This window comes from Benincasa hispida, chromosome 11 (assembly GCF_009727055.1).
Source record: "Benincasa hispida cultivar B227 chromosome 11, ASM972705v1, whole genome shotgun sequence".
Lineage (NCBI taxonomy): Eukaryota > Viridiplantae > Streptophyta > Magnoliopsida > Cucurbitales > Cucurbitaceae > Benincasa > Benincasa hispida.
In genome coordinates this window covers 75,397,115-75,415,497 of record NC_052359.1, presented here as the reverse complement: position 1 = coordinate 75,415,497, position 18,383 = coordinate 75,397,115, and the positions used below count along the sequence as shown (strand labels likewise).

The following is an 18,383-nucleotide window of genomic DNA, read 5'->3' as shown; positions in this document are numbered from 1 at the left end:
ATCGATATTCATAATTTTCATACTGTTACAGTAATAACATCTGTAATAGTAATGATAACGATAATGATAAAGGTTGTGGGGCTCACATAATTTTCAACTACACTCAAATTGAACACCTTTTATTCCTCAATAAGATTACCCAACTTGATTACAAATTTCAAGGCAGGCCCCACATCTCATTACAATTACAAAAAGCAAGTAAACAATACAAAGTAATCGACTAAGGTCCACCTTCTACATTACCATTAATGAATTACTTTCCAACCGAGGTAAACGTGACCTAAGACTCCAATTATTGTGAGGGAAATGTGACCTAATATTCCAATTATTGTGAGGGTAGGGAGACATCCCTTAGTAATAGTGATCTAATTTTCATCATCATTATTTTCACCTCACATCAACGCCTCAAAAAATAGGTCATCCATGCAAGTGACGACCGTACAACGTCCAAGTGCAAAACATGAGGATTGACGAAAGGAGCAGTCCAATGCGAAATGTCCCACGCTCCAGTGGTATAAACAGAACACAGAATGAGCTTTTCCTCAACATTTCTCTTCGTGCTCCACAAGAATGGATATGGGTTTGGAAATTGTGGTTCCAAACACGTGCATCAGGGGCTGCTGCTCCAGCAAATCGATCCCTCTTCATCTTCAACGTTCCGCATTTACGTTGCTCTCCCCAATTGCCCGAGGTAAGCACTAAACGCTGCACTACTTGATTCCGGTCCAATTGCTTCACTGTACAAGCTTATGATAAAATTGCGTAAGAGATTTTGTTGAAAGATTTGATATATCAAATGGTGACGCAGGAGCCGAGAGTATTGTGTATGAAGGAAGGTTGGATGGTAAAAAGGTGGCTGTAAAGAAGCCGACCTTGTCTACTTCTGAGGAATTGGACAAGTTTCATAAGGAGCTTCAGTTGCTATGGTCAGTCCCCTTTTCTCTCTGTCGTTCCGTTATGTTAACATACACACGCACACATATATTTATTTGACAAAAAGTGAAAGAATGTAAAAGAGCAAGCAAAAAACAAGCCTACAATAGGAGCCCCCTAACTTGATTCTGAAAGGAACTTAAAAATCTTTTCGGTCCAGAGAGAAGATGAGCATGTCACCACAATCTTCGTTATCTTGAAAGGGAGAATTTATAAGGACCTCATCGATCATAGAGTGCCAATCTCTTTTCTGCACTATAGCAATCCCGAACAAACTAAAGCAACGACTCTAGAGGGATAAGCTAACTGGAAATCCCACAATAAGGTCCAAATCCTCCTCCTACCATCTGCAAAGAGCACAACATTGCAGCCTCATCAAAATGAAATATCTTTGGATGCGGCCATACTCTTAGGCGTTCACTCTTCCAGAAATGACTTGCCAAATGAAGAACTTCATTTCATTAGGGACTTTGGTCTTGCAGATGGAGGAAAATACTAATGTACCTAGTGTTTTTTAAAGCTCAAGGTTCAATAAAGCACAATAGACATCTGGGGCTTAAGCACAAGGCATAGAAAAAAGCGTGGGTTTTATTTTGTGAGGCATACTATATATAAAAGTATTACATTAAAAAGAGAAAGCATAGTTGAGGAAGAAATATGGAAAAAAAGACCCCAAACGCAAGAAACTTTGCACTTAGGCTTAGTAAACTTTGATTCTTTTAGTTAATAATGAAGGAAACACCCTAATTATTACTATTTTTTTTAATAATCAAAACGCCCTAAGGCCCAGTGCTTTGAGCCTTGGGGCTTTATAAAAGGCGTGCACCTTATTTTGCGAGCCTCGCCTTTTCAAGGCAAGGTGCCAAACCTATGCCTCGATCCTAGGCGCGTGCCTGAGAGGGCTTTTTAAAACACCGAGGCTCCTTAAGACGAAGAAGAGGAGCAAAGGACATGGAAGAAAGATCTACAAGAGGAACCCTCAAATGGATTAGAAACCTAAACTCTTTTCCTTGAATGGACCAATTGTTTAGAGATGACTGGAAGAAAGGAGATCACTGTTGATGTCTCTTGGTTAGTGAGGGGATGGCGAAAGCCCAAGGAAAATGAGGAGGACAAATCATAGGAAGGAAAAAAAGGGCCACCAAATGCAACATCTCTTATCTGAAAAATCATAAAACTAGGGAAACAGCACATAGAGGGACTTGTCTCCCAACCCACAATCCTTCTAAAAGTAAGTATAAGACCCATTCCCAACCCAACATTTAACGAATATAAAGAATAAAGGAAAATCCAAAGCAATAGTGGTCTAGAGGTCTTTACTAGTGCCCTTTAACCCACTCAAAAGGGTGCAAACCGTACTTACTCAATAATCAGTATGATCCTTGCCACAAAGTATGCATGATGTAATAGGTTTGGGATATTTTGGTAAAATCAAGTTAATCTTGGTTAATCCTTGATTAGTTACATTTTAATTACTAATTTAGTTTTAACCTCTTTTAGTTATCTTTTTAGGACTCTTGTATTTCTCTATAAATAGAGAGGGCCTCCTTGTATTAGATGATCTTCTCTTTAAAAAAAAAAAAAACTTTGGTTTGGATTCTTGGAGATTTCTCCTTTGAATACTCAGGCTACATCAATTTGGTATCAGAGAATTCGATCTGAGCCAAGCTGATTGTCGCCGGTAAAAGTCTGAGAAACTCATGTCAACACTGATCGCAAGAGGGAGCTTCGTGAGTTGTGCTCGTTACTCAACAACACACACCTAAATAGGGGAAACCCTTTAAATTCAAAAGATCGAGAAGAAGTTTGAAGAATCATCCAAGAATGAAATTTTATAGAAGATCTAATGGATTTTGGGATAGGAATTATCATTTTTGCTATGAAGAACGACCACGAAAGATGAAAACATGTTCGAGAAAATTCAAGAATCGGTCTTACAACAATTATGATGAAGAAGCTTATTCAAGAACACCCAATTTATACATAAATCTTGAAGTATTGGAAGAAATGAAGAAGGGAGCCAAGAAAATCCAACATTTATTGGGAGAGATGACTTGAAATGTGGAGTGACTTTCATAACAGTTGCAAGAACTTAAAAAAGAACTCATGCAAGAAAATCAAGAATCCATCCAAAGGGACTGTGAAACTGGAAAAGAAACAAATGGAAAAGAAACCCATTGAAAAGATGAAGACCAACGACACAAAAATAAAATTGAAGAAATTGTCGACAACAAGGTTGAGAAAATAAATGAGATTAACTCGGAGATTGCATAACATGAATTGGACGAGGAGGAACAATCGATTAATGAAATTGATGGTGGGGACATTGAAGGCAAAGGCACAATAGAAGCAGAAGAAAACAATACCCATGTGCGTCCCACTTCGAAAAGGTTTGAAACCTTAATTGCAATAGACCATGAAACAACGTGTGAGTTAATATGTTCGAAATTGGAAAAAATTAGGTTTTCGATTGGAATCGATGGCAACGACGGAGGGGTTGAACTGGAAGAGCGAACAAAGAAGGTGAAAAACACGCCATTGGTAGAAAAAGAAGAAGACGCAGCCTTTCGAGGTGAGCGCTTTCACAAATTTTTCGCCCTAATTCCCCGTTCCGACCCAACCTGAAAGACCTAGTTCCATAAGTGTTCTCGAAATCCATCAACCCATTTCATTTTCCCCGACCCGACAGAGAAGACCCAATGCCCTCTTAATGAAACTGTGGGTTTCTTAGTCAATAACCCACAAATTTTGACCCAAAATCAAACCCAGCCCCGATGCCAATTTGAAATATTTGAAATCCATCCTTTTCCAATGAAGTCTGCAACCTAGCACATACCTGAACCTACATTTTTTTTGAAAAAGTAAACAAGCCTCTTCGTTAAGATGATGAATAGGCAATACAAAGTGAATGGTAATACATGAAGAGACAAAATTAAAGCAATAGGATCAGCGAGTGCACCCGGACATCTTAACTAGGTTGACACCCCTTTAGCACTCTCATCACATCCAAAAAGAAACAAACCAAGAACAAAATCCGACCAAAACGAAACCAAAATATTACAATGAAGACCGAAAGCTAGCACAATAACATAATATCTAAATACAGTCAACATAAATTCTAGACACGACCATCTAAGTATTACAAAGGTGGAAACATGAAGGCATTCCAATTAAGGCTAATGTCTTGAATGGAGAAATCTTCAAAAGCTTTGGAAAGTGAACACCTTGATGAAGCATTAAGCCGGGCTGTCTCAAATCTAAGTGACCAAGGGGAGGCTTTGTCATGAAAAACTCTTTGGTTTCTTTCAAAACACAGCTTGGACAATAAGGCTTTTATTGCATTAATCCAAAGTAATCTCAATTTTTCTTTGAACTTCGGACCGGTCAGTAATTGAAGAACATTATCTTTAAAAACATCACCAAGAGCCCAACTAAGATTGAAACAATTGAACAATTGTAGCCAACAATTTTCAGCATAATCGCAACTAGAAAACAAGTGTTGCAAATCTTGAGAGTCTGCCAAGCAAAAAGAACAAACTTGTGGAGACAAAATGTGAGAGGGGAGTTTCATCTGCATCACAGCTGCACAGTTGAGAAGCCCATATGACATTATCCAAATCGTGATGTTTATCCTCCGTGGACTTGCTAATTCCAACCGTTTTCCAATGGGTGAGGCCAAGGAGAGATGTTTGACCAGGGATTTTACCAAAAATGAGCCATTCGCTTCTAAATCCCAAAATCTTTTATCTGGATTTGAGGTGAGTGATTTTGTAGATATAAGACCAATGAGGAGCTGAAAGTCATCTATTTCTTCTTCCTTGAGTAGTCTTCAGAAGTTAATGGACCAAGAAGCAAGTGCAAAATCCCAATATTCATGGACAACTCCATTTGGATTTAAAGAAATATTGTAGAGTCTTGGAAAGGAAATTATTAGAGGTATTTTATCCACCCAAGGATCATGCCAGAATGCAGTCCTTCTACCATTACCAATTTTGTAGGTTGCCAATGATTCCACTTTTAACCATGTCCTTGATATGCTAGTCCAAGGACTACAGAGGCTGCAATTAACTTTTCCATTGGTATGCCACCCAAACAAGCTTCTACCATGGATACTTTTTACAACTTGGCTCCATAAGGAATTCTCATTGCTGATAAGTTTCCACCCCCACTTAGCCAAAAGACTTAAATTCTTAAATTTCAGACCTCCAATATCGAGTGCTCCATCTTCTTGTATTCGGGTAGCTATGTCCCATTTAACTAAATGGTTCAATTTGCCTCCGGAATGACCTTTCCAGAAAAAATTCCTCATTAATCTTTCTACAATCAGGATCACCTTTTCTGGCATCAAGAAGATAGACATGTAATAAGTAGGGATGTGCGAAAGGACAGACTTACAAAGAGTGGCACAACCTCCTTTAGAGAGGTTATATCTCTTCCATTTATCCAATTTGCCTTGGATTTTATCAATCACTGGTTGCGAAAATTCAACCTGTTTGGGGTAATCTCCTAAACGTAGACCAAGATACATAAAAGAGAGGTGAACGACCTTGCAATTCAGTTTAGACGCCGCTGAAAACAGCTTGTTATCGTCAATATTGTTGCCACATAATGCAAATTTCTCCTAGTTTACCTTTTGCCCTGAGCATCGCTCAAAGAATTCAATTGTTTTCTTTAAATTTTCTAACATCTCATCATTATTTTTGCAAAAGATCAATGTATCATCGGTGAATTGAAGGATGGAGACATGAACTCTATCTTTTCCCACAATAAAACCTTCAATTTTGTCTTTTTCATGAAGCCTGTCCAAAAGTGCGCTTAATACCTCACTGACTAGTAGAAAAAGAAAAGGCGGGAGAGGGTCACCTTGTCTTATACCCCTCGAAGCGTAGATTTTACCCCTTGGCCTTTCATTTATGAAGATCGAATAATCTGGGTTAGATACCCAACCCATTACCCACAAAATTGATCTTGAATAGAAGTTCTTTTCAACAAGAATTTTTTCAAGAAAGACCCAATCTGCACGATCAAAGGCTTTCTCTAAATCAAGTTTTAAGATCCACTCCTTTTTCTTCTTAGAACAATAATCTTCCACCACTTCATTGGCTATGAGAACCAGATCTAGAATTTGTCTTCCTCTAATGAAAGCACTTTGCGTAGTTGCAATGATACTTGGCATAACTTTCTTTAGGCGCTCAGCTAATACTTTTGCTACAATTTTGTATGTCAATGTAGTTAAACTAATTGGTCGAAAATCTCTTACCAAAACATCTTCTTTTTTCCGAATCAAGCTAATGAAATTCTCCTTTACACAAGAGTTTAGCTTGTCATTTCTATAAAACTCCTCAAATAAATTCATGAAGTTATCTTTGAAATAATCTCAAAATTTTATACAAAATTCTGCTGTAAAGCTATTAGGTCCAGGTGCCTTGTTTTTTCCCCGACATCTTTGAGATTCTGGTTACGGGTAACTTTAGGCCATTGCAAATTAAGAGGGATAGCTCTAATACCTGGAGATTTGGAGTACAAAGAAGAGTAGAATCCCAGTATTAAGTCTTCAATTTCCTTAAAAGAGTTTGTTGATACTCCTTGATCGTTGGTCAGCTCTGAAATAATATTCCTCCTTTTCTTCGCGTCCAAGAAACGATGGAAAAATTTAGAATTTTCATCTCCCAAACTCAGCCAATCTAGCTTGCTTTTCTGTCTTAAATTCCTTTCGTCAATTCGGTAAATGGATAACAAATCAGCTTTCAAGGAGATTCTCATATCCCTTTCCAAAACAGAATTTTCTGCTTCTAAGTCAAATTTTCAATTTCTTTCGGTAACTCTTCCGCTGCTCTTTTCTTTTTATTTTCAAACTCAGCATTCCAAGTCTTCAAGGCAGCCTTGACTTTCCTTAACTTAGAGGAAATAATGAAACCAACCCAACCTTGTTGATCCTCCAAACTCAATACTCTTTCAATAACCCTGCAACTTTCTTTAATGTCTAGCTAGCTATTGCAAAATCTGAAGGGAGAAGGCCCCCACTCAAAGGAACCGGTTTCAAGCAAAATAGGAAAGTGATCTGAGAATGTACATGCTTGTCTTGTTACTCTAGTATTTGAAAATAACTCATCCCAGTTATTGGAGATTAAGAATCTATCAAGAAGCGAACGTGATACAGTAATTCCTTCTCGTGGCCATGTAAAACGACCATTGCTAAGTGGGATTTCCATTAATTTTGCCAAATCAATAAAGTTATAAAATTCCTCATTCCTCTAGTTAATCTCCCCAGAGAAAAACGGTCTTGAATTCTTCAGGCGATATTAAAATCCCCTCCAATTCACCAAGGTTCATCACAATAGTCTGAAAGTGAAATAAATTCTGGCCAGATATGTTTTCTTTCTCTATAATCAGTAGGTCCGTAAATGTTTATGATCCAACATGATTTCTTGCAAACAGTCAAGCATTTCAGAGATAAAGAATAGCCTCCTTTTAGCACTTTCAAAACTGAAATTTTGCTTTCATCCCACATAGTTAGAATGCCTCCAGATTTTCGAAATGCATCAATAAAGTCCCAACCGATGTCTTTTGAGCTCCATACCTCCTTGATAAAGCTAACGTCAAATGAATTTCTTTTAGTTTCGTGAATCAAGACCAAATCCGGGTTTATTTTCTTTAAGCTTCATCTTTGAGCCAATCTTTTGGAGTCATTGCCTAATCCTCTTGTGCTCCACTACAAGATCTTCATGCTAGGACAACATTGTAAAGGAGCTCTTACACTGGAATTCAACCGAGGATCAAATTGCAATCTTCCATCACTGATAATAGTTTTTGCAAAATTGCCTTCTTGTCAATAGGTTGTAAGGGTGGGACAGTTGCAATATCAGTCACATGTCCTTCTTCTGATTAAAATAAGCACTGTAAAGCATTATATTGATCATCGTAAGTTTCTTCCTCCTCTTGGACAGCCTCAGAATCTAATCTTTCTAGCTCTTTACTACTGACGCTGGCTATAGAATCTCCATCTGAATCATATTTTCGGTTTTGATCAACGGCTTGTTGAGATTCCAAGGTTCCTCGCACAAAGGCTAATTTAAGCTGGCAATTTTGAAATCAGAATAAGAGAAATAACAAGATTTAGAGTGAGAACTATCTGGCTTGGCTGGAGAGGACCTCAGAATTTGGACTTTAATGCAACATTCTTCAAGCAAATCCACGTTTACCATGGCTGTCCAAACATCGCGGAAGGTTGTCTTCTTCCTTATGAATTGCTTTCGAAAAGGTCTGAATAGGTGAGCTTTGCTTTTGGGTTTCAATGCGCAATTAGAAGATGGTGATACACCTTTCTTGGAGTAGGGGAGGGATGAAATATCTTTTGAGACTTTCTTTAACCCTTTGTCGAAGGGTGATCCAAGAATGTGGTGATTAATGGATGAAAAGGACCATTGATCTTCTTTGAATATCTTATACCAAGTCCAATTGAATTTTTTTGATTTTTCACACTTACCACATGGGTTTTCCTTCATTCTGAGAGGAGTCTAAATTGACGACAAAGGCTTGTTTGGACAACATAATTCTTGGATTAATTCGTGATGATTGTGCAGAAAAATTTATTCCATTTCAAAAGTCCAATCTTGGACCGAATTGTACAATTTGGATGTTGGTATTGATTCTTCAGAGATATTTCCGTTCGAGTGGCTTATTGTTTTACTATTACCTTCATTTTCGTTTTAAAACTCGAGGACGAGTTTTTTTTTGGGAGGGATAGAATATGATGTAATAGGTTTGGGATATTTTGGTAAAATCAAGTTAATCTTGGTTAATCCTTGATTAATTACATTTTAATTAGTTTTAACATCTTTTAGTTATCCTTTTAGGACTCTTGTATTTCTCTATAAATAGAGAAGCCTTCTTGTATTAGATGATCTTCTCATTAAAAAAAGACTTTGGTTTGGATTCTTGGAGATTTCTCGCCTTTGAATACTTAGGCTACGTCAATGCAGTTCTATGAAAAAATGACATTACTGTTCTACCAACATAGCCTCATTATGTAGTCTCAGACTGTCAGGTTAACAATGCAGCAATGTCTAAACCTCTAGTCTCCATCGATTGTGAAACTACTTCCAATTTAACCGAGTGAGATTCACCAATCTCTTAGATTCGTTCTCATAAGAAATTTATCATGAAATTCTCTATGTTTTACACTCCGAGATTAGTATTTTAAACAAGACCCTCAACTAAACCCGTATCGACCTACCAACACTAACCAGCTCATAATATCGGCAATAAAAATGAACAGAAAGGTGTGCTTTGTGATGAAAAGCTTTCTTCTCTTTTGGGTTGCAGAAAGCTTTTGGGGTGGCTGGTTTGCTATTTTCAAACGGTTGTCCTTGGCTGTTTGGGAGTACGTCTTCTGCTGTTGTTGTTTTTTTTTTTTGGTTTCTTTAGTTTGTCAAGTATTTTCTTTGGTTTTTGGTTCTTTGTTGTGGGTTAATTTTGTTGATTGGTCCATTTACTATTCAGAGTCTATGTTGTTCGCCTTTTGTTTTTGGCCTATTTTAATTTCTGGTTCACAGTTTCTTTCTTTTCTTTTTCTCCCTTTGGGAGTTTGCTTGTATATTTTGTATGTTTTCATCTATCAATGAAAAGTTGTCTCCGACTCTCTTGTTAAAAAAAAAATAAAATAATAAGCGCTGATGATAATGGGTGCGTCTTTCCTTTTACTCATAAAATTTTCTTTCCGTGAAGTGAATTAGATCATCCAGCCATAGTAAAACTGGTTGCAGCAAATGCGAAGCCACCTAACTACATGTTTTTCTTTGAATTCTACGAGTCTCCAAATCTTGCGGAGAAATTGCATGCTGAAGAATGGAATCCAAGTATCAATCAGGTGCTCACGGTCACTCTACAGTTAGGTAATTTTTTCCGGTATCAATTTTGATAACATCTTCTTTGTTCTTTATTTTAAGTGGTTTATCTTGTACCTTTGTGTCTATAATTTTTCATTTGTAGAATTTGAGTGTTTTGGTTGGTTTCTGTATATGTATTTTTTTCTCTCCACAACTCTGGGTTTTACCGTTCTTTAAGCCCCGACTAATTTAACAATGATGGAGTAGTTTCTATACTCATGGTTCTAAATATTGATGTCAATGAAATAATGTTTCAATTTTATGAATGATGATAGATATTCTTGATAATCTATAAACTCATAAAAAAAAATTAATTTAATAAATGATTAAACTTAATAATTTCTTTTAATGAAGGAGGTATTTCGAATACATTTTCAAGTGTTTTATTTAAAAAATAAGTCATTTTAGAATAAATTGGAGTGTTTGGCAATCACTCAAAATAGCTTTTTAAGTGTATTTTAATAAGTTTTTATCAAAAGTGTTTAAATAAAAATGAGTTTTTTGAAAAATACTTTTTTCTTAAGTCAATCCAAACGGGTCCGAAGAAACAAAGCTTTCATTGAGTAAAATGAAAGAGGGGAGAACATTAGTCCAATAAAAAAATGGAATAAAGAAACAACAGCCCTTAAATATGTAGTTGAACCTAACTAAACAAAAACATGCTCCAATCCAAAAGAATTATGTCTAACAAGTAATTATAAAATACTTTTAGGGGTTTTTTGGGGGCCCGTAATGGAATGAGTTTGGATTGTAATGTAATCCAAAACCCATGTTTGGATTGAGTGTTCTCGACCCAATTTATAATATTAAACTCATTTCACTTGAACAATTTTTAATCTGACCTTCTTTTCCACCGTTTTCACGTTTCATGATCCTGTTTCCATTCCACCCTCGATTTCTCACGTTTAACACTCGTCTGATTCCCAGTAATCTTGATTACATTACAGCCTCCCAAATAGCCCCTTATTGGACGCCCAAAACAAGGCATTAGACCTAGCCAGGGCAGAAAAATACCTGCATTGCCAAGTACACTACCTTTATCCTTGAAGGGAGGATGAAACTGAACCCTCTTCATGACGAGATGGCAATCCTTGTTAAAGCTATAGTTTAACAGAGGTCCAGCAAACGTTGGTTATTTTATTTTCTATAGTCAGCAATTTAAGACCTTATCTGGTGATGTTCTTTTACATATTTCACAAACATCTGCATACGTGTTAGCTAAACACTCAGCAATTGGCACACAATTCTCCATGTTTTTTAATTGTTTCGTACAAAAATAACAATAAAGTTGCTGTTGCGGATACAATAAAACTTGTATAAACAGTTTTACATTCTTTTTTAGGCTTATTTAAGGATGCATATTTAGTTCATATTCACATTATTCTCTTCCAGCAAAGGCTTTGCAGTATTTGCATAACTTGGGGATCGTACATAGGGATGTGAAACCAGCGAATGTTCTTGTAAGTGTCTTCCAGATTACTCTGTTAATCTGGTCATGTGCTTGTCCTAAAGATTTGAAAAAGTCCAAGTGGTATGGCCTTCGTTGGGGTGTATTTGGCACTAAGCTCTAGCGATGTTCTGATGCAGCTTGACAAAGATTTGCATCCATACTTGGCTGATTTTGGTTTAGCAATACACCGGAAATATCTGAAAGAAATTTCTGCTGAAAATTGGGAGTCATCTGGCAAGCCAACAGGTGGTTTCTATAAGAAAAGCATGGTTGGGACACTCATCTATATGGCTCCTGAGATATTGAGGAAGGAAATATATACAGACCTATCAGATGTCTATAGCTTTGGCATCCTAATGAAGTAAGACTTCTTATTTAATTTATTTTCACATTTGTGCCATTGCTTGTGTAAACTATGTAGCAAGAGAGAATTTAAAAGGAAGAATGTATTTCTATTCTAAGGAGCTGTAGCTCCTCTAGCGAAGGAAAATTCAGTCAATGAATACAGGTTAGATTTCCAGCTTGGAATCTTTCAGGTGTGTCCAGCACTCGTACCATAGAATTTTAATTAATGGATTTGATGCCTTTGGGTTGCCAATAAGCCTCTTAATTGTCAAGGCTAAAACAGCTTTGAATTGTGTTTAATCTGTCACCAAAAACCAACAAACTAAATAAACGAACGGAAGAAGCTGACCAAAGTAATAATTAGGGTTTAAATCAACTTTGTTTTACTTTGGTCCGTAAGCTTTCAAAATGTTTATTATTCCCTGAATTTCAAAAAATAATTTATTTGGTTTTGCTATTATTTTATCATCTAATATTCATTTATAGGAACTCACTGTTAGGATACCTTCTAATAAGAAAATACTCAAGAACACGAAATAAACTTGTTGAAATTTGGGTTTTTTACTCTAGGGATATTTCTGTCTTTATACTTGTACCCTAGGGTTTCCCTTTCTCTATTTATTATGGCAGTCTCTATGTACTCTGTGTATCAGTCTTCTAATAAGAATCCTTTTATCCCATGGTTTTTTCTCCTTGATTAGGGTTTTCCACGTAAAATCTTGGTGTGCTATTTTTCTTTCTCTACTCTGTTTTTCATCATGGTATTAGAGCATGAAGACGAAACCCTGGCCACCATTAAGGAAAACCTAATAGAAGAATCCCAAACCAATAATCAAGATATAACCAGTGTTATCCAAAAAGCCATTGATAGATATTTTCAGTTTTTTCTTCCCCATTTTTAGCGTGACGATCACCAAACCCATTCCGACCAGCCGATCCGAGCCGACCATCCAGCAGACCAGCCGTTGCAGCCCATCGACCTGCCAACCGGTTCGTTCGAAGTAGGGACAACCAGTCGACGCGACCTGCAGATCGGCGATCAGACCCAGTGCCAGTCGCGATCGGCGCTACCCAGTCGCATCCCTGCCGCAAGCGCATCGCGCCAGTCGCAGTCGATCTTCCTTAAAACCGACGATCTTCCCCAGTCGCAGTCGATCTTCCCTCCTCAGCCGATTCATTAATGCAATGGAACTCAAGAACTTGAAGAACTGGCCTTGGAAGGAAATCTTTATTCAAATCATAATCTTTCAGAAGCTGTCGGGATCCTATTTTTCAGCCGAACATGAGCAACAGGTTGGGGCAGTTTTCGCCGGGTGAGTTTGAAGGGGGAGATTTTTCATCATACCACCAGAACTAAGGGAGTATAATCCAAGATCAATTCACTCAGTTGTAGCTGCAGATGAAACGACAGAACGAGATGTTTCAGTAGCAGATAGCTGCTATTGGGGAAGCCCTGGGATTGGCATCCAATGTCCAACCAGATCTAAACCAATATCCTGAAAATTTGTTAACTTCGTTCCCCACTTACTCCTCAAATTTATGTTCTGGAGCTATAGGCAACTCTTCTAGCTTTATTATGGGAGAAAAGTTGAATGGCGATAATTATTTCTCTTGGTCCCAATCTATTAAAATGGCCCTTGAAGGTCGTCACAAATTTGGATATCTGATAGGTGAAATACCAAAACCAAGGACAGGTGATCTCCAAGAGCGAATTTGGAAAGGAGAGGATTCTTTATTGAGATCGATTCTGATTGGAAGTATGGAACCTTAGGTTGGAAAACTCTTATTATATGCAGCCACGACCCGTAATATTTGGGAGGCAGCCCAAAAACTCTACTCCAGGAGACAGAATGCCTCTCGTTTATATACCCTACGTAAGCAGGTCCATGCATGTAAACAGGGGACAATGGACGTTACAACTTACTTTAACAAACTATCTCTCTTGTGGCAAGAGATGGATTTGTGCCGTGAAATGACTTGGAACTGTCCTTGTGGAGGAGTTTTACATTATCAGTCTGAGGAAATTGACTGCATGTATGACTTTCTTGCTGGACTTAACTCTAAATTTGATGCTGTGCGAAGTCGTATATTGGGACCAGACCTATATCATCCCTAATGGAAGTTTGTTCTGAAGTTTGCCTGGAGGAAGATAGGTCGAGGGCCATGAACAGTACACTTGTAACACCAACAAATTCCGCTTCTTTCAAAACTTTAGGCCCCGTCCATGATAAATAGAACAGTAAGCCACCCCCAGTGTGTGAACATTGCAAGAAACCCTGGCACACGAAAGATCAGTGCTGGAAGCTTCACGGCCGACCGTCGAATGGTAAGAAACGACAGCCAAGCCGGGCTCTTGTATGTGAATCTGTAACTGGAGATACTCAGCCTCAGAATCAAGAAACCACTCAGAGCACTACCACTACAGTTGTTGGAGTAAGTGCAATCGCCTAATCAGGTACTTTTCACTCCTTTGGCCTTATGAGTATAACTGGTAATAAACCATGGATATTAGATTTAGGAGCCACGGACCATTTAACTGGTTCCTCCAATCAATTTCTGTCATATCAAGGTTCTGGAAATGAAAGGATCAGGATTGCAGATGGGTCCTTTGCCCCCGTTGCTGGAAAAGGACGGGTGGTTCGCCCTTTGCGGGCTTAATCGTCCAAGATGTGTTGCATGTGCCAAAAGTTTCTTACAATCTGTTATCTATTAGTAAAATTACAAGGGATTTGAAAATGTCGTGTTATCTTCTCACCTGATGCTGTTTGTTTTAAGGATCTGAATTCGGGGATGACGATTGGCACTGCCTGGCATGACAGGGGACTCTATTTCCTCACTGAAGAAGCCTCCTTTAGGATATGTGATAGGACTAGTTTGTTTTCTTCTCATTTTTCTGTTTCTGAAACTGATTATATGTTTATCGGCACTATGCCTGGGCCATCCTAATTTTCAGTATATGAACTAGTTGTTTCCTCATCTTTTTCATAATATTAATATTTCTAAGTTGAAATGCAATGTGTGTGTTCAAACCAAACAACATCGTGTTTATTTCACGTCTCAGCCTTATAAGCCCTCTAAACCATTCACCCTGTTCCATAGCGATGTCTGGGGTCTGTCACCTGTTACTACCATAACTGGGAAGCGATGGTTTGTAACCTTTATTGACGATCATACTAGACTAACCTGGGTTTTTTCTTCTGACAGACAAATCCAAAGTTATTTCGGTCTTCCAACAATCCTACAATTCTATAGAAACCCTGTTCAACACCAAAATCACTATTCTCCGGAGTGATAATGGTCGAGAATACCTTAATAACTCCTTACGAGAATTCCTAATCTCAAAAGGAATTGTCCATCAGAGTTCCTGTGCGTACACCCCTCAACAAAATGGAGTGACCGAACGGAAAAACCGTCACCTAGTTGAAGTTGCTCGATCTCTTATGTTGTCAACTTCCCTTCCTTCTTATTTGTGGGGTGATGCTTTCTTGATAGCAGCCTATCTAATAAATTGCATGCCATCCCGGGTTCTAAAGTTCCAAACCCCTTTAGATTCCTTCAAAGAGTCCTACCCAAATACCCGACTTCTTTCTGATGTACCCCTTCGTGTCTTTGGCTGTGTGGTGTTTGTCCATACTCATGGTCCTAACCGTACCAAGTTTACCCCTCGGGCTCAGAAATGTATCTTTATGGGGTACCCACTACATCAGCGTGGGTACAAGTGTTATCATCCCTTTTCCAGAAAATACTTTGTCCCTATGGATGTGACATTCTTTGAAGATCATCCATTCTTTCCTAATGGTTCTCTGCAGGGGGAGCATACTAGTGAAGAAACCAATTGGGGTCCGAGTCTATCTGTCTTGCCTGAACCCACCCTTGATATCAGTATCAGTACCAAGGAACCTATTCTCCCGACCAAACAAGTCCCTTGGATCACATACTATAGGAGGAATCTCAGGAAGGAAATGGCGCCGCCTGTTTTTTCTCTGGCTTCAGTCCATAAGTCAGAACAGAGATCAGTTCCAGATACTAATATTCCTATCCCTGATCATGATAATAAATGTGATAAAACTGATGCTTGTGTTGAAAATGTTGAGAGCAAAAGTAGGGAAGATAATGACAGCAAAAATGTAATTGAGGTCGATGATTGTGTCTTGACAGATGATTGTGAGACACTTGAGAACGTTGTTGAACCTGGAAAAGAAACGTCTCTTACTCCCGCTGAAAACATCGTTGAAAGTGAGAAAATGACAGAACAGGAGGGTGGGTGCAGTATGAAGTCAGAAGGAAGTAAAGACAGAGATGAATCCCTTGATCTTCTGATTGCCTTAAGGAAAGGTACTAGATCATGTACAAGATATCCGCTGCAGAGTTACTTGTCCTATAGCAATCTATCTCTTGAGTTCAAGGCCCTCACTACAAATCTAGACACAGTGGTGATACCAAACAGTATACACACAACATTGGAAAGCCCTGAATGGAAAGCCGCAGTCTTGGAAGAAATGGGGGCTCTTGAGAAAAATCATACGTGGGGCCAAGTCACTCTTCCAAGTGGTCATAAAGCAGTCAGATGTAAATGGGTGTTCACAATAAAGTATAGGTTCTGTTGAAATACATAATTCTTTCTTTATATTTCTTGTGATTATTTTACAAGAGGGAGCACCCCTTTTATATACAACTATGATGGTTAAGTATGGAAAAATCTATAACAGTAAAAAATTGTATATAAGGTAAGAATAAAAATAAAACCTAATTGTAGGGAATAAAATCAAATGTATAAGGTAGGAGATTTTCCATAATCAACACTCCCCCTCAAGCTGGGCGATATATGTTGATTATGTCCAACTTGGTTTTTAAGTCTTCAAACATATTCTTGAATAGGGTTTTTGTAAGTATGTCAACAATTTGCCTCTTGGTAGGTATGTAGTTGAGTGAGATGCTTTTGTTTTCAATTTTTTCTTTAATAAAGTGCCGATCAATGTCCACATGCTTTATGTGATCATGATGGACTGGGTTTTTGGCGATACTGATAGCAGTTTGATTATCACAGTGTACCTCCATTGGTTCTTCTGATTTGATTTTAAGTTCAGATAGAATGCTTTTGAGCCACATTCCTTTACATATTCCTTGAGCTAGAGCTCTTAGTTCTGCTTCGGCACTACTCCTGGATACTACAGATTGTTTCTTGCTTCGCCAGGTGACTAAATTCTCCCATACAAAGGTGCAATATTCAGAAGTTGACCTTCTATCTATTTTTGAGCTTGCCCAATCGGCATCAGTGAAGATTTCGATGTTTGTTCTCTTAGATTTCTTGAAGTATAATCTCTCTCCTAGAGTTCCTTTCAAGTACCGGAGTATTCTGTATACTGCTTGTATATTGTCTTCTGTTGGTCTGTTCATAAATTGACTTACAAAGCTAACTGCAAAACAGATATCAGGTCTTGTGTGAGTTAGGTAAATCAATTTTCCAACTAGCCTTTGATACTGATCTTTGTTAACCATTTTGTGATTGTTTTCTTTGATTGTGTGATTGTTTGTGTCAAATAGAGTATTAGCAGGTTTGCACTCAAGCATTCCAGTTTCCTTTAACAGGTCAAGGACATATTTTCTTTGAGAAATGCTCAAGCCTGTTTTTAAGCAGGCTACTTCCATTCCTAGGAAGTATTTAAAGTTGCCTAAGTCTTTTACTTCGAATTCCTTGGCTAAGAGAAGTTTTAGATTTCTTATTTCTTCTTGATGGTTTCCTGTAAGAATAATGTCATCTACATAGACAATGATAATTGCTATTTTACTCGTGCAAGAATGTTTGACGAAGAGAGTATGGTCAGATTGACATTGTAAGTATCCGTTTTCCTTTACTACTCTTGAGAATTTATCAAACTACGCCCTAGGGGATTGTTTTAGGCCATATAGGGATTTTTTGAGTTTGCATACCTTAGTTATGGTTTGAGTTGATTCTATACTGGCCGGTATATCCATATACACTTCTTCTTCTAAGTCTCCATTAAGGAAGGCATTTTTTATGTCTAATTGGTGAAGAACCCAATCATTGTTCACAACTAAGGAAAGCAGGACACGAATAGTATTTAATTTTGCCACCGGGGCAAAAGTCTCTTGATAGTCAATGCCATAGGACTGGGGTGAATCCTTTGGCGATGAGTCTAGCTTTGAACCTATCTATTTCTCCATCAGCCTTGTACTTGATGGTGAAGATCCATTTGCATCCTACTGTTTTCTTTCCTGGAGGTAGGTTTGTTATTTCCCATGTGTTGTTCTTTTCCAAGGCCTTTATTTCGTCTAATACAGCTTGCTTCCAATTAATGTCCTTGAGGGCTTCATAGACATTGTTTGGAATGTAAACTTGGGATAGTGTAGTTATGAATGTTTTAAACTTGGGAGAGAGGTTTTTGTAGGACAGGTAGGTTTGGATGGGATGCATTGTACAAGTTCTTACCCCTTTCCGTTTTGCAATGGGAAGATCAATATTTTCAGTTGTGTCTTCAGTAGGAGTTTTAGCTGTGGAGTTGGAGACATGATTTTCCTGTATTTCGGTTGGATTTTGATTGAGTATTGATGTACGTTCAAGGGTGTTCTTCCTTCTAGTATAGACTATAGGCTCTTTCCTACTTTCCAGTGGGCTTTGATTAGGAATATCTATTTCATGTATATAGGGAACATACGGAGCGCTCTCTTCAATGAGATCTAGTTTTTGGTCTCCTTCGTTTTCTAGAAGTTTTCCGTTTTCTATGAGGGTGGAAGGTTCAGTGGTG

General features: G+C 38.0%; 1 protein-coding gene across 3 annotated transcripts in view; it reads left to right on the top strand.

Annotated features, from left to right (window-relative positions):
- Positions 1 to 415: 415 nt before the first annotated feature.
- Positions 416 to 18,383, top strand: part of LOC120090366 (protein kinase and PP2C-like domain-containing protein) — a 31,287-nt gene continuing 13,319 nt past the window's right edge. For 2 of the 3 annotated variants that reach the window (XR_005485526.1, XR_005485525.1), the window contains exons 1-5: positions 416 to 691; positions 809 to 926; positions 9,661 to 9,827; positions 11,214 to 11,281; positions 11,409 to 11,632. Coding sequence is in view for 1 of the 3 variants with exons in the window: in XM_039047979.1 (XP_038903907.1) it covers positions 571 to 691; positions 809 to 926; positions 9,661 to 9,827; positions 11,214 to 11,281; positions 11,409 to 11,632 (698 nt within the window). In the remaining 2 variants the exon portion in view is untranslated. The remainder of the gene's footprint in view (positions 692 to 808; positions 927 to 9,660; positions 9,828 to 11,213; positions 11,282 to 11,408; positions 11,633 to 18,383) is intronic. The other variant, XM_039047979.1, reaches the window with a different exon arrangement.